Below are 25,014 nucleotides of genomic sequence, written 5' to 3' on the forward strand. Positions count from 1 at the left end.
TAATGTGATTTTAGACGTTTTCAGTGCATTATGACTATAATGGGGGGTGCTTCTGTTTGTTGATTATTCTTCAGTTTTTAGTCTTAAGACATAATGTTAAAGTTGATGTCCTGTAAAAGTCTTTCTTTTCTGGCCCTTTTGAGAACAGAAAACATCTTTGTGTGTGTGCATGCCCCTCCATGCACCTGTTTGGGTCAGTTTGTTTGTTTGTTTAAGGAATGGTGAACAAACGTTTTTATTTTGTTTAAAAAATAAATGACAAGTTTTCACATTACATTGAGTTAGTTACTAGAGCAACTTTTCCCTGTATAATTATGTTGGTTAACACAAATTTCCACATTCCCCTCTATTTCCACTTGCCAGCATGTTCTAGCATATTTAGACAAGCCTACAACAGTATGGAAAAAATGGTAATTCTGAACAAATGAATTAATGTGGCAGAAAAATTATATTTAAAGAGAAGCATATCAAACTTTGGATGTGATGCTAATATCTTTTTCCCTGGTTTCATATAAGGAGTTACTTAGACCAGTTAGCAGAAGAGGTAAATGATAAACTACAGGAAACTGGCCAAGTGACAATATCTGAACTCTGCAAGGCATATGACCTTCCAGGAGACTTCCTGACACAGGTAACATCATACTATCTAACATTTTTCTAAAAGAAATGTAGAATTATTTCTGAAGAACTGTTTCCCCTGTTAAAAGCTTCATTTGCAATCTGGAAGGGTTACAGGTACGTGACAATTTGAGCAGCGTATTAAATTAAATTTGAGAGCTGCATTTTAGCAGCTGTTAACAGTTTTATGTTGAAACTTGCCACCTTAGTACCATGTACTCTAAGTGCATAACCTTGGGACTGAAAAAAGATTTGCACTTATCCAAAATTAATGTAAACAATCAGTGTTAGTTAAATAAACAGCACTGTCAGTGCTGTGGTATTTAAAGCTCTGAAACTGATTAGTTCCCTCATTTTCAGGGCTTCTAACAATCACTGTTGGGACTGCTATTAGCCTTGAAGTGAGAAGAGATGGCAGCCATGAAACTGATTAGCTCCTGTCATTTTCAAGGCTTCTAATAGCAGACTTTTGACAGCTCCTTCATCTTCAGTGTTTCTGACACTAAGATAGGGTACAATTAAGTTACACCGTAGACCCAGGCTGGAAATAAGTTATGCGCAAAAGCAGTTCGTGCACTCTCCAAGATGCATTATAGCAAACTGTAATTACTGGAAGAAATACGCAATAAATTGGTACTGGCACTGTACCATTTAAGCAACAGTTAAGTGAATTATGTAGTCACCTGGCATGATAGCACCTTGACCCCATATGTGGCCTCAGTGTGTCCTGGAGACACTTCCCAGGTGCTTCCATACCTTCTGCCCCAGATTCCTCTCTGTTGTTCACTGTCTGACCACTGAGAACCAGCTGATGTATACCAGAGGACCATTTCTTGGCCTGTGGTGCTTCAGCCTTATCTGTCTCACTCAAGCTCTGCCAGCCCTTAAGCAGAGTGGATTGTGCCAGCTGGATCACACCCTTGTCTGATCACATGCTTAGAAAAGATGGATTCCCCCTTTCTGTGGAATGGGGCAAGTCTGAATTGGTCAGATAGCTTGGAAACATGTATTACTGACATCAGAGGATTTATAAAAAGCAACAGCAAGCATAAGAAATTAGTAGCCATATGCTGAAATATAGATAGAGGTATGAGAGTAAATGAGCAAAAAAAATACCAGATCATTAACTTGTTCTTACCCTGTATCTTAGACTGCTTAGAGACATCAAAAAAACTGGTGCTTTAATTTCAGCTCAGTGTATTCCCATGCCAAGTGAAGCACATGCCTAGAATAGGCATCACATTAGTTTGAACCAGGTCGTCCAATGTCTGTATAGATTGAGAGCTTCAGCTGGGCTTTTTTGGTGCTTTTATCCCATAGCTGAATCGATCAACTATTGAGTAACAGCACAAAAAGCCCCACTGAAGTGCCCAAATCTGTACTGACACTGGGGAGCCAGGTCAAACTAAAGCGCTTCCTCTTCCAATAAAGCACCAGGGTGTGGAGTTTGCATCTGTTAGTGCCCTTAAATCCAAGGTTGCAGTCCCTAGTCAGCTTCACATCTCTAAATGCAGACGCTGCCTCTGACCCTCCTGTCAGAGCTTCCTGCAAGTTCTCCTGTCAGTTTGCTTTCCTCAGCCTCCCACTTTTCCCTGGAAAAACTGAGAACAATGCATGCTCTCTAGGCAGGCCCAACTACCTTTGGCAGTCTGGATCATCATTTCTACATCACACATCATTTCTAGGGGAGCTTATCTTACATGAGTAGCTTCCTGCCCCCAGAGGTACATATTTACTAAACTACAAACCTGCATCCTGTTTACACATGTTAATTTGCTGTCCAATATCCCTGTCGTCTAGATGATAATTAAACTAGTTAGGTGTCAGGCTTCTGGCTCTTTTGAAGTCCAGGTCCAGGCTTCCCTTGCTTCAGAGCAGGGAGGAGAAGCAAATAACCAAAGTCAAATGCTAATTTTCAGCCATCGACTGTAGTTCTAAGCGTGAACAGTTAAAGACTGCTCAAGTTAATTGCTGCCTTACTGACATAACCATGCTTGAAATAGAAAGGTAGATCAAAATTATGTCATAGTACAGTATTTGATATAAGGGTATGGATATGAGAATAATGAAATTGAACACATTTTTGCACTAGCTACAGTTAGAGACTAAACACCACAAGAGTTAACCTAATTTTGGAGAATATCCCTGCATGCTACATGGTGAACCCCCAAAAGTAACTTTGCCTTGGCTTAAATCCATGACACCTTTTATGCATGCAAGTATTCCAGTATCCATAGATTCATAGATGTTAGGGTTGGAAGGGACCTCAGTAGGTCATCGAATCTGACCCCCTGCCCTGGGCAGGAAAGAGCGCTGAGGTCAGATGATCCCAGCTAGATGCTTGTCCAGTCTCCTCTTAAAGACCCCCAAACTAGGGGAGAGCACCACCTCCCTTGGGAAGCCCATTCCAGATTCTAGCAACCCTTACTGTAAAGAAGTTCTTTCTAATGTCCAACCTAAATCTGTTCTCCTTCAATTTGTGGCCATTGTTCCTAGTTACTCCAGGGGGTGCCCTAGTAAATAGAACATCTCCTATTTCCCTGCTGCCCTCACCTGATGAATTTGTAGGCAGCCACAAGATCACCTCTTAGCCTTCTCTTGTGAAGGCTGAAGAGATCTAGGTCCCTCAGTCTCTCTTCATAGGGCTTTGCCTGCAAGCCTCTGACCATACGAGTAACCCTCCTCTGAACCCTCTCAAGATTCTCCGCATCCTTCTTGAAGTGCAGCACCCAAAACTGGACGCAATACTCCAACTGCTGCCTGACCAGTGCCGCATAGAGGGGAAGCATCACCTCCCTGGACCTGTTCGTCATGCTTCTGCTAATGCATAATAAAATGCGGTTAGCCTTTTGATCACTTCATCACATTGACAACTCATGTTCATCTTGGACTGACAAACCGGGCTTTGTCCTCAGAGTTGTTGTGATAGTTTAAGAATATACCAAAAGAGCTAAATGACTAGAAAACCTACCTGTTAATGAAAGTCTCATACAATAATCTATTTACTTTATGAAAAAGAAAATGATGTGATTTAATCAGTTAATATACCATGAAGAATAGAATATTTGAAAACAAAAGGCTTTTCAGTTGAACTGGAAAAGGAGTAAGAAGATCCAGTGTTTGGAAGTTGAAAACAGAAATTCAAATTAGAAATAAATCTGAATCTTTTTAACACTGAAGTAATAAAGTATTGGAATAATTTACTATGAATTTTGAATTATCTTGTTACGGGATTTTTTTTTAATCAATATTAATTCTTTTTCTGAAAGAGAAAATCTTGTTATGTAGGAATCCAGACCACGTGTTCATAGTTGTCCCTTCGGGCCTTTTAGTTGAGGAATAATACAAATCTAGCACCATCAATTCCTGGACAAGTTTTCTAAAACAGACGCATGTACTTATGTGATTTGAATATTTTAATTTATGTCTTAGAATGCACATTTGAAACCATCTTTCTTTTGTCCATGTATTTTTTCTGCCAAAACTAGTCATTTTGACATCTTGAAAAAACAGGCTATTGACTTATTTTGCCCTGCGTTCAGATTAAATCTGAGGTGTGTTTGTGCAGCCTCAGACAAAGTGGATTATATTTACAATTTGTTCATTTTTTCATTGTCCTATATTAATGTCTAATGCTAAGGAAAGTCATCATTCAATAGTTCAGGTTATGGTGTGCACCCTTGAAAAATTCATTTCACCTGCAGATGAATACATGCACACAATCTTTTGTCTGTTAGGACATGTTTGCAATATAAAGAGGGTAATTTTTAATGAATTCTTATTTCTGAATTAACTTTCTGATTCTATATTACACCATTTGTCTGTTTGCTTTGGGGTTTTTGTTTGTTTGTTTATTTTGGGAGGGTGCTATAATTACAGTACCTCCTTCCAGCATTTTTCATAGCTTTTATTTACAGGCATTGTCTGGGCGTCTGGGTAGAATTATCCGTGGACAAATAGATCAGGACAACCGAGGGGTGATTTTTACAGAAGCCTTTGTATCCCGTCATCGGGCACGTATTCGTGGTCTGTTTAGTGCAATGACTCGGTAAGTGCATAATTGCATGTAGAAATAGGTTTTCCATTATTCTTTATTAATATGATTTATTTGTAATTAAAAAAGAAATATAAAGGCTTATGCATGAGACTTCTAGAGATACCATTCAGTTTACAGTGAGAGAGATTTGTTTGTTTTTTGCAGCAGCCCAGTCATCTGCTGATATACTGAGCTGCTTGAATAGAAAAGTGAGGTTTGTTCCCAGAGGAGGGGAGATTAAGTGAAACCAACAAATAAATTAAATTACACTTGTAATTTATATTTAAACCGATCAGATTTTGTCATTGAGTCATCCTGTTATTGTTTTTTTAAAGTGTCATTCATGTCACATCATTGTGACATTCTATAAACAGACTTTATTTTTCAGAATTTTTTTTTTGTATCAGATGATTAAAATGGCTTTTTTCGTTTATATTGATCACAAACTGAACTTGGCAATTTTTATGATATTTACAGTAGCTCCGTTCTATTTCAGATCAGTATCAATTCAGAAACTTCATAAGCAGTTGGAAGTTGACATTAGCAGTATAGGAAATATGCTATGTAGTTTTGCAGAAAGTAAAACTCTTAAGGACAAGTCTGGAGGCCCTGCCTTTCTTCTGGACTCTACATTAATTTGAGAGTTGCTAGGCCTTTCTCATGTTTATCCTTTTATTCTCTCTAGGCCTACAACTGTAAGTAACTTGATCACTCGTTATGGATTTCAGGAACATTTGCTTTACTGTGAGTTTCATTTAGACTGTTTCATGTAATATAATGTGCACATTCTTAATTATTCAAGTTAATAATTTCTAATAAGTATGTTAGTATGTAGCGTTAGTTCTGAATTAAATAGTAACAGATATCCTTTCCAATTTAACAAGTCATCAACTTGAGTTGTCCACAACTTAGAAATGCTGCTCTGGATTTTAGGGCAATGAAAATGCCTCTAGGGGCAGAATGATGCAAGAAGTACAATACTCGTTTTGTCACTTGTTTCATTATTTGCCCTCAGCTACTGGCAGTTTTATCAGTGGAACACACAAAAGGGGACAGATTTTACATTGCCAAATGACATTAGCTGCCCTGAATTCTCATTTTTTGGCTTTGCTGTGCGATAGGAGAGGGAGAATTTTTGTTATGCTCTCCACTAGATCTCTTTATATGTGAGAGAAAGTATACTTTACGTTGTTGACTATTATTTTGTGAAGCTTTTTTTAAAATAAAATCCATGAAGACTTCCTTCTCAACTGCCAAATCTCCTGTGCAGGCCATGATTATATCTTGCTTCCAATATTGCCAGTATTTTTTTTGAATACCCAGACTTATCTCTCTTCCATCCAGAATGCTGTCTTAAAAATCTTCTGTCTTATCTGCTGACAGGCCATGTCCTACTTGTCTTCAAATTCCTTTACCAGCTTGCTATCTTTTTCATATAAAAGTTAATCTCCTTTTCTTTACTTTCAGGGCTTTGCATGGCTTAGCTCTGCTAATGTATCTTTGTTTCCTTCTCTTCTAAATGGCTATTCACCCCTTTAGACTGTCATATATCTTTGTTTCGTCTTTTGTGGCCTTCTATGTCTGATTTTTCTCACCTGACCCCACCTTTCCTCCTGTCTCCTTTCCCTTAAGACTGTTCTTTATAAATACATGTTGTCAGCCTTAATTACCTTAAGCTAACCACAAACAACGATAATTTCTAGGGGTACACTGATAGAGATTTTGGGGGCCGATACCAATAGCCAATATTTAAGGAGGCATATCAGCCAATACCAATCCGATACAGCTGCTATCAGGTGGTGGAAGGGGAGGAGGGCGGGAAGGCGCATGGGAGGGGCAAATCAGTGCTCCCCCATGGTGAGGGAGGGGGCAAGGGCAGGGGTAGGCACTGCCCAGCTGGGGCAAAGGGGGAGGGAGCATGGGACAGGGGTGCAGCTTATGGGGTGGGGCCAGCTCCCGCCACTGTTTGCACCCCAGGAGGGTGGAGGCGGGAGGGCATGTGCTTCCACATCTTCGCAGTACAGGGCGGGCTGCAGCTGCGGGGTGGAGCCGGCGCTGCACAGGGCTTTTCTTGGTGGGGGCTAGGTTCAGAGTGGGCTCTGGTGGCACTGGAAGGAGGCTGCAGCCACCCCAAATTTTGCCACAGCTCCACTCCCAACCCCACACCACCACCCTGTGCAGCTCCGGCTTTTCTTGGCGCTTGGGTGGAGGCAGGGCCTTCAGCCGGGGCTGCACCAGGTGGAGGTGCGTGGCAGGGAGCAGAGCTGCAGTGAAATTTGGGGTGGCTGCAGCCTCCTCCCAGTGCCACCGGAGCCCGCCCCGAGCCCAGCCCCGGCGAGAAGAGCCGCACAGCGCTGGCTCTGGCTCCACCTTCACCTTGCAGCTGCAGCCCTCCCCAAGCCGCGCAGATCCAGGGGCACATGACCCCGCCCTCCTGGTGTGCAAGTGGTGGCGGGAGCTGCCCCCACCCCACGAGCCGTGCCTCCATCCTGTGTCCCCCCCCTCCCCCCCCCGCCTGCCCCAGCTAGGCAGCGCCTGCCCCCTCCCTCACCACAGGCAGTGTTGATGTGCCCCCATGTCCCTTCCTTCCCCCCTTCCTTTCTGACTTACCAGCTCTCCATGCTGCCAGCTCTGCCCCATGTTGTGCTGCAGCTGCATGCAGCATGGGCATTTATGGGCCAAATTATTGGCCCTATCAGACCGATATCTGATATAGACAATTTTCTTTATATTGATACCAATCTGATATCGGACCAATGTACCAGTGTACCTCTAATAATTTCTAAAAGTGATAAACGCTAATATAATGATTTTCTTTCTTTTAACAGCGCGAGGAAGAAATAAGTTTAACCCAGTTCTTCATTTTTTGCTCCCCATTTCATTTTTCTTTGTATGCTATCTATGTAGCCCCCTATTTTGCAGAGAGGGTAATCCAGTGGGTACCCACAGTTTTACTGTGCAACTCCCTGTGTTGTTTGGGGGCATAAAATTCTTGTTTTCACATATGTTAAATCACTACTTTGATCTCCATACCTCTGACATGAATTATAATTTTAACCTAAAATTTCACCCCAGAGAAGGAATGAATAGGCAGGCTGAATTATTTATTGTTTCTTCACCCAGAAACTGAGAAACATGGCCAGCCTGTTCATCACATAAAGGTTTGTACCACACCTAAGGCATGCTATGAATTAGACAAGTAAAAGAACTCTAATAAATTATTACAAATATATTAATTAAAAATAGTGCTATGCTTAGGTACAGTTTCTTCAGTTGTCTTTTTGTGAGTCTGCCACACCGAGCTGCATTTTACAGGAAGACTACACAGAAAGAGCCTCCAAAATTAGCTTATTAACCTAAAATCAATAGGTGAAGCCTGTCTAGCTATAATAAGTAAACAAAATGTTTATTACTGGCAAAGTGGAAAAAAATGTTCAAAAGTAAAAGACTCGTATTTAGATTTTGAAAGGTGGAGAGAACTTATAAATAGAAAAAAGATAAAAGATCTTAATCTGTGAAAATCTTTATCTGAAGGAGACCTTTGGTGTATTGTTTGTTTTCAGCAGTTCACTCACTGGATTGAGACAAGCAGATAAATCCTTTGATTTCAAATTGGATCTCACTCTGTGTTTCAGCATAGCCAGTTTATATCTGCCCAGCTATCTAGAGTTTGAGGCACATCTGTCACACTTTGTTGCATTAATATTTTTGTATTAATATTTTTGATATTCAGATACAATTTCTTTCAGTCAGACCTTCTCAAATCCCTGATGTCTGAAGTTCAGGTTTGGTGACATTTTCATGTAGATAACATCAGGGTGAATTTCTGTGGCTGTGGGATTTTGGAAGTGGTGGCTGTTTTCAGTTGTTTTATCTTTGTTCTTCATATTGTCTTCAATTGAAAACCTTTCCTTTCATACTCCATCCCTCTCTCCTCAGTTTCATTAGTATCAGAGCCTTTTATTTACTTTGAAGTTTTACTTTTAAAACTTTTTTCTCTTATTTTGTCCATTTGCTGAAATACCATTTCACTACCACAAATGTTGTTATATTTGAAAAGCACTTTCAAAAGGGTATAAGCAGGGCTCGAGAATAAAGTCTCCTTGCTTTTTTCATGTATGGTACCACTAGAAATAAGTTTTAAAGTGCATATGTGTTACATCTTGGAGTTTGTAACATTAACCATATTTTAGGGACTTTTTGAATTTAACTTGCCAAAACCAATGTAATAATCATTTATTTTGTAATAGAGCCATGATATTCTTATCCTTCAGATGACCTTATAGAGTAAAAGGCTGGCAAGGGTGTTAGGGGTCCAGTCCTAACACAGATGCAGGATTTGTTGTTTCTAAACAATTTCAGACTGATCTTCTGATGTGGTCTTCTTGAAAAGTGAATGATATTTTAACTTCTCCAGTAAATGAGATTTAATCATTTTTCTAGGTTGTTTGTACTATTGTCCTACTGTTCTTACAGTTAAGAAGTTTTTCCTGAGATTAGATCTAAACCTCCTTTGCTGCAGTCTGAACCTATTGCCATATGCCCTGCCTTTTGTGGCAAAGGAGAATGCTATAAAGAAGATGTAGAAACATTCTTTCAAATAGTTGAAAACTATTATCATGTCCTTCGGTTAGTCTTCTTCAAGCTATTATAATAAAGAATACATCCACTTAAGAAATATGAAAGTATTTCAGTTCAGGAAATAGCATGCAAGTAACGTTAGAAAATACAGATTTTCCTGATTTTTGAGTATTTTGTGTCAGATCCAGAGCCACTGAAATCTAATGAAAGAATTTCATGACTTCACTGAACTATGACTCAGCTCTTATGGGACACAACAAATACATTTTCACTTCTAAATTAAAAAAAAAAAAGAGAGTACATCTTGCAAACATTTCATCTTAACAGTGTTTGGGTTCTGGCACAGTACTATACCATCTAGAAGTTTCAAACAGGATTATGGTGCGATTATGTTAGGCATGGTGAAAGCACAGTCATTACCCTGAGCTAACCTTAAAAGAATCATCATCTTTAATTATCGGTTTTGTATTAATTTCTGCAGCTTCATTTCAGTACCTATCTAACTGATAGTGCTTTATGTATTGCAAACTTTGTAGTGTGGTGACTTTTAATTTTAGCATCACAAATCTCATGAATAGTGTTTATAGGGGGAGGGGTTTCCCCATAAGCTTTGACTAAACATTGCTAAATGAGTAACAAAGTCAACTGAAGTATAATCTGTTGTATTGTTTCAGTATTCCAGTTAGGTAGACCAGGCATGTGAGTGGACAGAAAAATTGTCAGATAAGCATTAAGCAACTTCTGTGTTGCCAAGTACAAAGTAATGCACCTGGGGAAAAATAACCTATACAGGCCTTGGGCTAGCCATTATGACTCAGAAAATAAACCTTGGAGTTACTGTAGTTAGTTCTCCAAAAACACCACTAAAATGTGTAGCAGTGACCAAGAAAGTCAACAAAATGTTTGGCATCATCGAGAAGGGAACTGAAAATAAAACATAAAACATCATGATATAAATTCATAAGGTGCTCACATCTTCAATACTGTGTTTAGTTCTGGTCTCTGTATCTCATAAAAGCATGTAGTGGAATTAGAAAAAGGAACTATTATATATGACTACATTTAGTGTTCTTTTGCTGGGAGAATATTTTGGCTGTTCTGTACCATACACCTTGAATAGTTTGAATATAATAGTTTAGTAGTACCGGTTGCTATTGTGTCCTTGGCAGGAGAATGCATGTAGCTCTGGAGTTAGTGAACTAATTATTGAAGATCGGTGTAACAGGGCCTGCTCCAAGCCAATCTCACTGTGGCCTGCCCACCTGTTTCTGGGCTAACTGCCCGCCTTCTCACCCGCTATGCCTTGTTGGTAATTAATTAATAGATGTTAATCAAGTGGGAGGCTGCCCATTTCTTGCCCTGATGCCAGGGGGGCGCTATCTGCGGCTCCGTTCCTCCCCTACACCCCAGCCCAAGCCTCGCAGATGGTATCCAGATGTTCTCAACAGTCACCGGCCCCATGCTGGGCCCCAGATTTCTCCAATCAGGACCCCTCTAAGATCCCTCCATTCCGGCAACCTAATCCGACTTCTTCCTGGGCAGCATAGCTCCCTGAACTGCTTCCCCTTCTAGGTGTGGTCCCCCTGGGACTTTTGACTACTAGCCCTGGTCCACCTCCAGGCCAGTCGGAAGCCCAGGCCCTCAGCTCTTGGGCGTTCCTCACGGTGGGTCCCTAGCCCTTTAAACCTTCCAGTCCTGGCCCCAGCATTGACCAGTCAGGGGAAGTCCAGACAGGTGTGAGTCTATGGACCCACTCTCTCTCTGGGGGTCCTCCTTCCAGACCCTACGAAGTGGGGAACCCACCTGGTTGTAGGAGCTAGGGGTTAAGGCGCCCCAACCCACCTTTCACCGGGGTGGTACCTAGCCTGGCACTTCCTGGGGGCTCCCCCACCACTGGTAGCCCTACCAGGCCACCCACTCCTGGCAGGGTGCAGTTTTAGGTCGTTCCCAGGACGAGGAGCCTCCTAACCATCCCCTACAGCTCCTCCCCTGCCTCCAGATGATACCAGCAGCCAGGCAATGTTGTTGCCTTGCCTCCCAGCTGCAAAATGCCCTGTTTATATAGGCAGCCCTGAATCTAAAATGGCTGCCCTCATCAGGCACCTGCCAGCTGCTGTCTCAGGCCCTTGAAGTGGCAGGTACAAACAGTGCCCTGCCACAATCAGCTATAGTTACCAGTTGGACAGCGTTTTGTACCTCGGATGTTTTCACTATCAGCTCATGTTAAAACCTTTGTGCCTTTTTTGTCATTAGTAACATCCAAATATTTATTACTGTAGAACATATTAATAAAATCATCATGTATTTTATTTGTTGGCTAGGAGAAACAGCATTTTGACTTATGTTTCATAACTTCAGAGCTACAGTGTTCTAAGTTTTGATCCCGTCAGTGTAGCTTTGTTCTTTTGATCTGTACATTTGCCAGAGCTCTCATCAGGAAATTCCCAGAAGTGTTTAAAAATACCCTTTCAGTGCAACAGTTGCTTGTAGTTCTGTTATTCTCTTTCAGTTAATGGGTAGTAGAAAAATCCTTATGGATAAATACAAGAAAACCAAATAATAAGGAAAATAATTGAAATATATTTAGTAATGCATATATTTATTCAAACTTGCTTTGTGTGTTTTTATCTTTCAGCTGTGTTAGAGGAACTTGTTAACACTGGACGTCTGAAAGGCACAGTGGTTGGCGGGAGACAGGATAAGGCAGTGTTTGTTCCAGATATCTATGCCAGGACACAGAGCAACTGGGTGGATTCCTTTTTCAAGCAGAACGGTTACCTAGGTAACTGATCTTAATTTTTTTTATGAATAAACGGCCTTAGGTTTAGGTAATTAAATGAACCCTAATGTGGCCATTGTCTATGACTGAGCTTTATGAGAATACATAAAATGCTACAACAGTAGTTTGTATTCCTCTGGTAAAGGCTTGGTCTTACCTTTCAAAATATAAGCATCTAAAACTGCCCAGTTGCAACTACTAGGTTTGCAAGCTGTGCTGCCTATGAACTTGCCTAACTAGAAGACAGTTTCGCTGTAGTCATATATATTGCTTCATTGTTGAGAGAAGTAAAGATAACCTGTTTACTTATAGGAGGGGAGGTAGCAGTCTACTTATGGTTCTATTGATCTATCAATCAATTGACTGGAGCGTGAGGGGTAGCAGGCATAAGTGATGCCCAAGTCTTGAGTGACGAGAGCCTGCTGTTCCCAAGATGGAAATTGTATTCTAGATAAAGTAATGAAGTGCTGTTTTAAAGTTCCTTTATTTTAAAAGGACAGTCCTTCCAATAACCTGGAGACTTGTTTTTTCAAAGGACTCAGAACACTTTGATCTGGTTACTATTAACTGTTTAATTCTATTTTTTTCTTTTTAAACTATGGAGTATCTTTTAGATACATTATAGTACTGTGAACAATGTATGTTTCCAAATTTCCAAGGATAAATAACTTGGAACTTCAATGTTTTGTGTCAGGCATTTAAAAAAAGTACTTACATGGGCATGTGTATTTGAGTGACCAGAAAGACTTGAGGAAAAAAACTGCTGTTGTTTCATAGATACTATTAGACAATGTACTTTCTATCCATTATTTTATTTTAAAAATGCCCTTGGAAGATGTAATTATGAAATTAAAAGTTAATAGCGCAATACAGTGAAAAAAGGAGGAATACTCTAAGTTAAGGCCATGGATTGTAAAGGCCGTGAGGCAGTTTTTTCAGACTTTTATTTCCTGTTCTTTTGTTTTCTACAACCCCACTAATTTTAACCAAGGGCAGTGTTAGCTTTAACCTTATTTATTTCGCTTTGTATCTATGTTGCATATTTAAAGAACTTATGATTTCCTATTTTCAGAACAGTTTGCCAATTAAGTCATGTGCTTGTTCGAAGGCTTGCTGAAGCCTCATTTAAATATGTAGTAGAAAAAATATTTAAAACATTTTGTCTCTTGTTTCCTCATGGTTTAGGCATTACAAATCTGGGACTTGTACTATGTAACACTTGAGGTCCCTTCCAACTCCATGGTTCTATGATTCTGTCATCTCGCACTACTACTTACAGTTCCCCAAAAATGAGGACCTCTTTTGGGCTTCGGAATTCATCTCTTCCTCCTTCTTGTTTCTTTTCATAAATCTCAGACATAACAAAAGATTGTTAGGGAGATTATTATGATTTCACAGAAGATTATGATTTATCTGATTAGTCTATAAAGGTGCCTATCTTGCCTTTTAAAAGGTATACAGTGAAAAAATTAATTTCTAAAGAAGGAAATTTTGAAAAATTCCACATAGTGTGGGGCTTGTGTTGTACAGCAGAATTTGACGAGCTCACTCATTTGAGACATGGTTGTTTGTCTTGGATTCATAGATGTTAGGGTCGGAAGGGACCTCAGTAGGTCATCAAGTCTGACCCCCTGCCCTAGGCAAAAAAGAGCACTTAGGTCAGATGACCCCAGCTAATCTTGTTTTAGCAATAGGTTAGATAAGCATTTGTTTGGGTTGGTTTGGATAGGAATGATCCTGCCTTGTCCAGGGAGCTGGACCAGATGGCCTCCATAGGTCCCTCCCCTCCTTTACGTTTATATGTTTCTGTGATTTGCAGAATCTAAACTCTGAAGTTCCAATTAAAAAAAAAAAAAAAAAGGTTCTTTCTGTTTGTGAAGGCCACCTTCCAGAAATAGATTAAGTATAACCCGTGTAGTGCTATCCATCAAAATCTGCAGATTGCCCTAATTGCTCCAATTTAAGACAGTTTTGAGAAGCAGTAGAGTAAAAATTGCCCAGAACCGTGTCAATTTTCACGTTTTTTATTCAGAACCCCATGGGTACCAGTGCAGCTGGTAAGAAGTAATTCATTTTTCTTGCTACTAGCTCACGAAAGCCATGGGCCTCAAGAGCAGATAACACACAACTTGTTCATATAAGAACAGAGAACTGGAAGAAATTTTTTGAGACATTGGTCTCCTGGTATCAGTCAGCCATATCACTAAATCAGGGCTGTCCAAATGGTGGCCAAAGGATAACATGGAGCCTGCAAGGGGTTAATATGTGTTCCATGGACTCCTGCCTAGCTATTCCTCTCACTGTTCCTGCTGCTGTGGCAGCTCTTCCAGTTTTCCACTCCTGGGGCAATATGGCATTCTGGGAGAAGGTTTGGGGAGGGCTTCTTGCTGCATGCTTTCTTTGCACAGTCAAGTCAGGCTGCCCATACAGTGCGGTGTGGGTGGGGAATGGGGTCCAAATGCCTACATGGCTGGGAGGACTCTGGGAGGGCTGCTCCTATGGTGTACAATGTGAGCTACATGTGGCCTGCGGGACAAGCAGCCCCCACTGCCCAGAATTTAGACAGTCATGTACCTAAATTATCAAGGCCTAACCTAAAACCATTTAGGTATTTTGCTGCTCCTATTAAGAGGCTGTTCCAAACCTCACTTTTCTGAAAATAGAAATACAGGCAACCCCCGCTTAGTTGGTTCCCCAAAAAACTGAGCATTAAGTGGAATAGCATTAAGAGAAACCTGCTGCCAGCTGTACAATGCCCATGAACATTATAACAAAACTCGCTGAGCGCTAAATGGAATTGGGTATCAATGTACAACGAGCGTTATAGCGAAATAGCGTTAAACGAAACTGTTAAGTGGGGGTTGCCTGTAGTCATTGTAGAAGATAACTCAGACATGTAGACTGAACGAGGTGTGTAGTTGTGGATTTGCAGCCCTTGTAGCAGACAAGAAGCATGAAAAGTAGAGAATTTATGGGGACTTCAGCCATTTAGAAAAAAAAAAAAGATGTAACTATAGCAGGGATCGGCAACCCCTGGCATGCATGCCAAAGCATGGCACTTGAGGCTGTTTTGCTCGGCACGCCACAGCTGCCCCAGCCACGGAGCCCAGGATGCTTGCAGCAAGCAGCCAAGAGTCTGGAAGCCCTGTTGGAAGCAGCCCGGGCTCTGTGGCAGGCAGTATCTGCCTGGAGCCCGAGCTGGGACCAGTTGTGGCAGGCAGCCAGGGGGCTGCAAACAGCTGCACTGGGGTCTGGAGCCCTGGCACCAGCTCCCATGGTGGTAGCAGCTGCACACGCACCTCGGGGTGAACGGTGGGGAAGGGGCCAGGGCAGCACAACCCTGGCCTCTCCCCTACCATTCTCCTGGAGGCGTATGTGCAGCTGCTGCCACCACAGAACCAGTGCCGCGGCTCCAGATCTCAGTGCAGCTGTTTGCAGCCTGCCCACCATATGCTGCAGCTACCCAGAGCCCAAGCCAACTATGGCAAGCCACTGGCAGGCTGCAAACAGCTACACAGGGGTCCAGAGCTCCGGATGGGCTCTGCAGTAGTGGCAGCTGAACACGCACCTCAGAACAAACAGCAGGGGAGGGACAGCAGAACCCCAGCTTTTCTCGTGCTGTCTGCCTAGTAATGCACATGCACCCACCACTAGCAATGAGAATTGGGCCCCTCATGTTTCCCCCAGCATGTGACCGTGGCATGCAGAGTTGAGGCAGGGATCAAGGTTGGTGTGTTTTTTGGCACCCTGGCCAAAAACTTTGCCAACCTCTGAACTATAGGGTCCAAGAACATTGCCATGGTGGCAACCTTAATTCTGCTTGCTTTTCCAGAAGTTACATACGCACAGGAACAATATTTATATGCTACATACTACAGTGTAGTATGGAAATTGGGTACCAAATACAGGTCACATACTGACATTCAGTTTCTGCTGGGAGCGTTGTTGCTCTCCTAGGAGAAACCGTGAGTGTACAGATGTTTAGGATTTTTCTCCCAGAGTAAAAATGGTCATTCCCGGAGAAAAAATAACCTGGGAACAAGCAGGGGTTAATCAGTGTCAGGAGAATTTCTCCTGGGAGAGCCAGAGTCTGTGTACCTTCATTCTAGCTGGCAGTTTAGATTGTGTTTGGCTAGAATGTTTAACCTTCTGTTTTTGAAGTCTAAAATTTGTAAAACCTGGTCATCAGGACTACAGTGAATAGGTATGAGAAGAGACTGATTTAAATAAATGTAAAGTATGTTATGGTAGTAAATTTTGAGAGGAGTAAATAGAAAAGGTAGAGTGGAAAATGTGACTGTTGAGTAAAAAATAAAACTAAAGACTGAAATAGACACAGAAAAAGACATACCAGGATAAAAGATAATGGAATCATCTGAGGGAAAAATGTATTAGTACAGTATATTAGTATGATGTTGAAGATGCATTGTAGTTAAATATAAATTATACATCATAAACAATGTGCCACTTTTATTCCTCTAACTAGGAAGGGGCAGTGGGAGCACAGATATCCTTTACCATGGTTGAGTAGGCGTTGCCTTTGGACCAGTTACCTTTACAGTTGGTTTCTTGGGTCCCTCCTTATTTGTAAAATGTAGGATTGAAATTACTTTACTAGGGATCATGAACAGATTAGCGGAGGGATGGTGTCTAAATATCTAGATTTTCCATGAAGCTTCATTAGCTTTTAATATCAGTCTTTGCTTCAAAAAATAGAAGCTAGACATAGAAATGTAGATGTGCTTGGGAATAACTTTTTCTTTTTCTTTTTTGTTTTTGAAAGTCTAATGAATGGCTAAAACTTGAGACCTCTTGTAACTTTATAGAATTTGATGCATTGTCCAGGCTTGGCATCCCAGACCCTGTGAGCTACATAAAGAAAAGATACAAGTCTTCACATCTTTTATTTCTGAGCGCAGCCTGTGTTGGTCAGGGAATTGTGGATCAAGTGGAGGCTTCTGTAGATGAAGCCATCAGCTCTGGAACCTGGGTGGACATAGCGGTATGCTCTCTTTTTCTGAGGGTTTTATTTCTACCGGGTTTAGTCAAGTGGCAACTTAATGTGGCTGTACTTGTATTTGCTTAAATCTTCTCTTGTTAACTTAAGATACAGTAACCAGCAAGACCCTTAAGCTGTTCTTCAGGCATTTACAATACTCTGGTAATAAATTTGCTGTGAAAATCATTTTGGATAATTTCTCAGAACCAGTATTTTGGTATTCTGCTAAGGAGAAAAATAGTTCAGAGGTGTTGTTTTAAAAAATATTGTTAAAGAGGTTCAGGTTTAAATATTGTTAAACCTTTTTCAGTTTGTTACCCACTGAATCCTAACTAAATTCTAATTTTAGTAGTAGAATTCTATCTAGCTCAATCCCCCGTTTTTTTATTTAGATACAGAATTCTTCACTTTCTGTCCTAGTCTGTTTGCTTGTGCTTTGAAGTACTTGCTGCATTCCATCCCAAAGGTAGCTGCATATCATTGCTATGTGAAATTAATTACTCTTCATAGATCCCTTTGGGATCTTTGAAGATTATAAATAGTGTATGCATAAGAGACAGATTTGGCTCTTTGAAGCATAGTATATTTTAAACAGTTATATTGATGGCAAGCCTGAAGGTCTGCTAAATGCATGTAAGTGCCCCTTTCTGATTTTGGTGATGCAGTGTATATGCAAATGATTTTGTTTCTTAATTCAGACACAAGGTAAAGCAGGGTAGCACTTCAGAGACTAAAGTGTATGCAAATAGTTGTGTTTCTCAAGTCAGGCATAAGGTAGGGCAGGATAGTACCTTCGAGACTAATGAGGTTGAGAACCACTAGGTTAGATAAAAGGCACCCCTCGAAAAATACAAGCTCGTAGCTTTTGCTCATTTTTGGACTATAGGAAAAAAATAGAGAATTTCTTCTGTTGCAGAGAACTCAGAAGTATCACTACAGGTCAAATTCTGTTTAACACTGGATTCCTGTTTGAAAGCTTTGGGGTTATCTCTTGAATCATGTGTAAGTGTTTGCACATCTAACAGTTGCATGGCACCTTTAAAAGGATATCACGGCACTCTGGGGTGCTATATCACCCTGGATGAGAGTCACTGGACTAAGAAACATGATCTTTCGTAGGTAACAGCTGTCTTCATCATAGCATCTAACAGGGTACATTGTTACCTATAGAAACTCATGCATCTCTGAACCAGTTAGTCTCTATAGGTAGAATGCACGTAACAGTTAAACTTTTCCAAAACATCACTGACTGGTAACTGGCTCCCAATTGTTGCAATGCCACCCTGCCCCTCCTTCTGCCTGACTTTAAAGTAACTCAGCTAACCACCTGTTTCTTAATTCTAGACTCTTCTGCCCAGTTCATTATCAGTAGAAGATTCTGGGATGTTGCTTCAGCAAGTGATGAGATCTTTCAACAAACAATCTTCAGCTATAGTTTTTATTGACACTGTTGTGGTCAGTGAGAAATTTATAAATAGTTGTACTGATCTGTTCCGTGACTTGATGCACCAGAAAGCTGAAAAAGTATGTTATCATTTACATCTTGTGTAAATATTTTTCTGGGTTTGTCTATCATTGACTTTCAGAGAAATTTCTGCTTAGGACTGAGTAAAAATGTTTTTTTCCCAGTGCTGCTCTGGCAAACTTAAGGCCTGTGTATGTTCTTTCAAGCACTTAGAAAGATCCTGCAACTTTGCATTTTGTTTGCCATAGAAGAATGTGCTGCCACAGCTGTCTTGAGATCTCTGGAAATGCTAGCACAAGGAATGATTATTTTAGGACCAAGTTGTGGTGTTGAATGTGCTGAAAAATTAAGTTGCAAGACGTGACTGAGTTACATGCCTGACGTTTGGAAGTGCCATTTTTACACAGCCATCTTTACATTCCTAACAACATAACATCTGTAAAGCATTATGCAGTTATAATTTATGAAAGGATTAATGATCATTTATAATTTTATAAAGTTATGTTAAATGAATTGCTATTAGAATAGATTTATAGATTCTACCGTACTGATCCATACACACAAGTTTCATAGTCTTACACACTGACTGATTCTGGTATCACCTATACCCAAATGAAAATTTAATTGAAATCACTGGAATAAAACTATCTTTGGGATCAGTATCTAGTCTTACTTTATTTATGACTTAAATTTTATATAGGTATAAATAAAGAGAAAAGATCTTTTCTTCTACAGAGATTTAAAATTTGTCCTGTTAATAAGCTGAAGAAACACTAGGAAAACCTGAAAGCTGTGTTTCTGGATTTCAGTTTTTGAGAGGCAGGCTGCCTACTGTGGGCTCAGGGCCAGGGGCTGCGCCAGCCTCTTCCAGGTGGGGGGCTGGGCTGGGGCTGCACTTGGGGCATGCAGCGGCGGCACTGGGAGGTGTGGCTACAGGGGCCCTATGGGGAATTTTGGGGTGACTGTAGCCCCCAAAACCCTCCCTAGCATCACCCCTGCTCTGGGTACCGCCCCAGCACTGGCCTGCGTTGCTCTCCAAGCTGCCCGGGTGCATTTCTGTAAACTGGCTCTTGGATTGGTATGGGTTGATATGGCTGCTTAATAATTGGCTATTGGTATTGGTCAAGAAAATCTTTATCGGTGCACCCCTATTTGAGATTTAAATGAATAATCTTTATTTCAGGAAATGAAAAATAACCCTGTTCATTTGATCACTGAAGAAGATCTAAAACAGGGTTCTATTTTGGAAAACTCATTTGCTAATAAAAAAGACAAAAAGGATGAGAGAAGAAAGAAAGCAACAGGTAAGAAACTAAGATTTATTTTGTTTCATCACCAAAACAACCTTTCCAACCTTGGCAGCACTTAAATATAAAATATACCCATTTACAACTCATTTCACATGCTTGCCTAACTTAAAAAGTTGGGGGAAAATTGGTAATGAAGAATAACTACTACCTTTCTCTCTCTCTCTCTCTCTCATCTTTACAAAAAACAAGAAAAGGTTTTACAACATGGTCTAAAAGCTAACAGTTCAGTTTAGCTCAACTCATTCAGACCAAATTGGGAAATGAGTTTCAAAGTGAAGGAGTGCTTTCTGAGAACACCATGCAAGCCCTCTCTCTACCACGTTGTTATACCACAATTATTTGATCGAATTTTTTTTTTTTAAAGCATATTTTGGATCAGATTCAGAGAATAAGAACATATACAACTCCACTGAGAAATTAATAATTTCACTATATCTTAATATGGCCCATATCATAAATGTATAAATCCTTTTGTTGAGCAGTCACTTTGAAAATATATTTAGATTAAACACAATGCATTAAGTCTTGAAGACATTAAGAGGCCTGTTGTATAGCTACAGAGCAGTTAAGAAATCTGTTTTAAGCCCCTGTTAAGAATTGGAGGACTGATGCATCTATCTTAATTGGATATAGAGTATAAACACATCTTTAAAACAGAACATTAGTTTTTCCTCCTAAGAAGGCCAGAAGTACGTTGGCATGGAAACTATAAGCATGTTCCTGCCACAAGAGAGAGAAGATTTTTCTAGGGCATGGTTGATGTTGAGTAGCTTGAACTTTAATTGAACTGTCATAAATAAAATGACTCCATTTTTCAGGACTCTAAAGACTAAGATGCTAACAAACATACTGTGTGTCTATAATATATTTGCATGCATGTATAATATACCTTGCACTATGCGTGAATCTGCTATAGTGATGTCTTTTATTCTGAATGTTAGGTATATTATATCCAAATGAACTACATTGCCATGGTTTCAGGTTTTAGGTATCATTATTACATATGCTGCAAATATTGACTAAATATGACACACGTCACATTGCCTTCTTACATGCTCTTAAATGTGTGCTGCTCTATATATTAAAGTCTAAAATCTATCCAAGGTGTTTCTTCTAAGGAGTTCTAAATGTGACATGATTTGGCATTAATCCTTTTGGTGCTGACGAAAAGGATTTCATAGTGTACTGCAAAATTTGAGATTTCAGGTTAAAATTAATGCAGTTATTTTGCGAAGTCTATTTAAGAAACATTTGCATTGTTGCTTTTAGTAGATTTACTGTCCATCACGCTTACATTGTAGATTGCAATGTACATATTGTTTGGATTCTTCATAGGCCATATCTCAGCACTTCTAGCAATTGCGTCTTCATAACTGATTTTCTTAAATAATGTGAAGACCAGAGCCCATAACTCTGCACTCTGTTCTTATCTCACTAGACTAGAGTCAGGTGTCCTGTTACCCTCCTCCTGAGCCCCCTTCCCCTTGACTTCCCAGTGGCTTAACTTCAGTTCAGCCAAGTGTGTAGCCTTGTAGTTGGGGCTTTTTCCTAGGGAATAAAAGATCTCTGTTCAAATCCCCTCTATTTGGGGCCATGTACAAGCATTACAGTTCTACCAGGAGAATCACTGTTTTCCCAGTAGACATGATAATTGTACAAGTGTCTGTTCAATTTCTCCCTCAGAGGAAACATACCCCTTCCAGGAGAAGATTTCCAGACATCAACCTGGAAGATCTCCCTTGCAAAAACATCTCTCGTAAGACAAATATTTGTATGCTTCCTTCCCAGTCTGGAAGGGGGTAGGGCAGGGGACCAGGGAGCAATGCTCCCTGCCTTTTCCATAAGAGAACAGTTTGGGGGCTTTTCCCCCTGTTCCCTTTGGTCTGGAGGAGGGAGGGCAGGGGCTGCAGGTATCCTTTTGAAGTGCCATGCAGGGAAGAAGCTAACTTTAAAATGCCAAGCTGGAAGGAGCACCTCCTCTAGAGGACATCTTCAGAGCCCTGCTTCTGCAGCCCCATACACAGCTCTGCACCTTCTGACTTCAAGGCGTCCTATAGGGGCTGTGGTCCCCCACTCCCCACATGGTGCTTCAGAGCCCTGTGCCTGCAGTCCCACACAGAGCTGTAGATGCAGGCTCTGAGGGCATTTATACACATACCTTTGTCTGCTCCGATGTGCTGGTAATCCAGCGTGTTGGAGCAGACTCGATTAATTGAGTCTACAAAGCATGTGAACCGATGCGCCTGGCGCTGCATTGAATGCATTTGTACGAATGGTGAAATGCGTGTCAGCGTGCAGAAAATGGCAGTGGTGTGCTTTTGAACTAAAACACGTTGGATGTTTTCGTTTAAAAAGCGTGATGCCACCATTTTCTCAGCACTGACGCACATTTTGCCATTTATACAAATATCTGTCACAGCAGTGGGCAGTTTTAAAAGCACCCGGCACTGCAGCATGCACATATGTACAAGTGCCCTGAAGTTCTGCACAAAGGAGAAAAATAACATCCTTGCTGAATGACTGGGCAGTCTGGACCACACCTGGGAGATGTGTGATGTCTCCCCAGTTGCTCTATAGAAAACCTCTTGTACCTAACATGGCTAGTTAAGATTGACCTACAGCAGGCAAGGTGCTTAAATGTTGAACAGTGCAGTTAGAAGTGCCTTTGAGATTGATAGGATCTGGCTCAGGATCTTTTCTGTCAACATGTTCAAAGGATGACTTTGGTGGTGGCTTACTGCAGTTGTAAAGAAAGAGAAAGTCAGTTGCTTTACGATCAATATATTGTCACTTTTCAGAAAGTTAGACATAGCCAAACAGTAGAGGTACACTAATAGAGATTTTGGGGGCCAGTACCAATACCCAGTTTTTAAGGACGCATATTGGCCAATACTGGTCCGATTTCCTGATAAAGCTGCATCCAGCTGGCAACTCTGTTGTGGTGGAAGGGGAAGGAAGGAGTGCAGGGGGCAGATAAACACCCCCTCGTGGTGAGGGCAGCGGCAGATGCTCCCCAGCCGGGGTGGGCTGCTGCAGTTCATCTGGGGGGCTGTGTGGGGAGGGGGGCAGCTCCCACTACTGCGTGCACCCAGGGAGGGCACAAGTGGGGTGTGTGCCCCCAGATCTGCGCAGGGTTGGGCTGGTGGGCTACAGCTGCGGGCTGAAGCCAGGGCTGCGTCAGGTTTTTGGCAGGGGCTGGGCTCAGAGTGAGCAGTGCTTGGAAGGGGCTACCAGGGGACTGCAGCCACCCCAAATTTCACCAGCACCCCCCCCCCCAAAGGTCTCCCTCCCAGCACTGCCACCGCCTGCCTGTCTTCCCGTTGCATGGGTGGAGGCAGGGATTGAGCCTGGGTTGTGCTGGGTGGGCAGCAGTGGTGCTGGGAATGGGGACTGTGGGGGGGGGGGGGGGGGGGGGCTGTGGCAAAATTTGGGGGGGGCTGCAGCTCCCCCCATAGCCCCACTCCCAGTGCTGCCATAATCTGCCCTGAGTCTCCCCTCCTGGGCTCCCAAGGGAGGTGGTGCTCTCCCCTACCCTGGGGGTCTTCAAGAGGAGGTTAGATAGGCATCTGGCTGGGGTCATCTGAACCCAGCACTCTTTCTGCCTATGCAGGGGGTCAGACTTGATGATCTATTGAGGTCCCTTCCGGTCCTAACATCTATGAATCTGTGAGTCCAGCCCCTGCTGAGAAGAGCCCGGCGCAGCCCCAACTCCAGCCCACAGCTGCAGCCCACCCACCCTGTCTCGTGCAGATCCAGGGAGCACACCCCCCCCCGCCATGCCACCCGAATGAGCTGCAGCTCTATGCCATGGTCACTGGGCAGTGCCCCAAATGGGCAGCATCTGCCCCTGGCCCACATCCTCCATCACTGCAAGGGCCTTGATATGTGCCCCCATGCCCCTTCCCTCCCCTTCTACCACAACAGACTTACCAGCTGCACTCGGCTCTCCAAGCTGCCAGGCTGTGCTTCTTCCTGCCTCCGTGCTGCGCGGTGGCTGCACATACACACAGGCATTTATCGGCTGCATCAGGCCAATTTCCAATACAGCCAATTTTCTTTATATTTGTGCCGATCCGATATCGGACCAACGTGTCAGTGCACCTCTACCAAACAGGAGTTAGCAGGATTATTTCCATGTCATACGAAGTAGGAATAGAATCAAAGTCACGTGAAATATAGCCAAAATAATCTTCTTGAGCTGCTCAGTTATTCATAGGCTGATCATATGGAAAACCTGGAAATCTGGAACATCATTCAGGACACTGTTTCTCCCCTCCACCCCCACACTTTCACAAGTTGATGGGGGCAGGGTTGTATGCCACGCAAGCAATGGTGCCTGTTTGCCCGCTTGCAAGGCACTCTACTGCTCTGACTTCCAGCCAGACTGTACCCTGCACCCTTGTGTTTCCAGGATACCCATTTTAATCCCAACAGCCAGCTGGGACCAGCCTCTGAAATTTGGAACTGTCCCAATTAAAATGGGACTTATGTTCACCCTAGTTATTCAGCATCTCTGAAGTGCATTAATAAAATCTTATTTTCAGCTAACAGGATACCTGCTTCTATATTGGGCAAAGGTATCTGGTTTTGTTCCGTACTGGGAAAGGTTGTTTTTATTAATGCTCTTTAACTACTGTGTCTGTCTAATAATTAATAAAACAGGAAAAAAAACCCTTCTAGTTCAAAGCTTCATTTTAAATTGCAATGTCACTAATGAATTAAAATGAACCTTATAAAAACATGAGCTGTGTTTAAAACCAAACAGTCATAAATCTAGAAAATGTATTGCAGGTTTTTAGAGAGATGGTAAAATTATTTTGCTATTGGCTTTTAATACATAGTTCAGATGCATTACCTCGCCTGTGAGCACATCACTTTTGAATGATAATCCTTCACTGTGTACTAAACAAATAATTTTCCACTAGAGGGCAGTGGAAGCGTAAGAGGAGGAGGTGGTGGAAATGCCAGAGAGATCAAGATTAAGAAAACTAAAAAGAAAGGAAGAAAAGATGCTGACAGTGATGAGGAATCACAAGCAAGTAGCACAAGTTTGTAATGTTTGAATAGTTATCTATTCTTGCTGGCATGTGTCCCTCCTGCTTTTGCATGTCTTTCTATATTTCTTCTCATTAGCTCTTTGCAAATCAGGCAAAATGTCAAGCAGTACTAGTGTATTGCTCAGGTTAAATTATGTAACTGAAAAAATTCTCAATTTAAGTCATATAA

The 25,014-nt window shown here is 41.7% G+C and overlaps 1 protein-coding gene across 2 annotated transcripts in view; it reads left to right on the top strand.

Annotated features, from left to right (window-relative positions):
* The window catches only part of UFL1 (UFM1 specific ligase 1), a 42,113-nt gene that overhangs the window by 4,012 nt on the left and 13,087 nt on the right, over positions 1-25,014 (top strand). For both annotated transcript variants that reach the window (XM_059732144.1, XM_006265942.4), the window contains exons 5-12: positions 517-631; positions 4,536-4,666; positions 5,340-5,398; positions 11,871-12,017; positions 16,841-17,016; positions 18,358-18,537; positions 19,662-19,782; positions 24,714-24,836. In XM_059732144.1, the coding sequence (XP_059588127.1) occupies positions 517-631; positions 4,536-4,666; positions 5,340-5,398; positions 11,871-12,017; positions 16,841-17,016; positions 18,358-18,537; positions 19,662-19,782; positions 24,714-24,836 (1,052 nt within the window). The remainder of the gene's footprint in view (positions 1-516; positions 632-4,535; positions 4,667-5,339; positions 5,399-11,870; positions 12,018-16,840; positions 17,017-18,357; positions 18,538-19,661; positions 19,783-24,713; positions 24,837-25,014) is intronic.

This window comes from Alligator mississippiensis, chromosome 1 (assembly GCF_030867095.1).
Source record: "Alligator mississippiensis isolate rAllMis1 chromosome 1, rAllMis1, whole genome shotgun sequence".
Taxonomy (NCBI): Eukaryota; Metazoa; Chordata; order Crocodylia; family Alligatoridae; genus Alligator; species Alligator mississippiensis.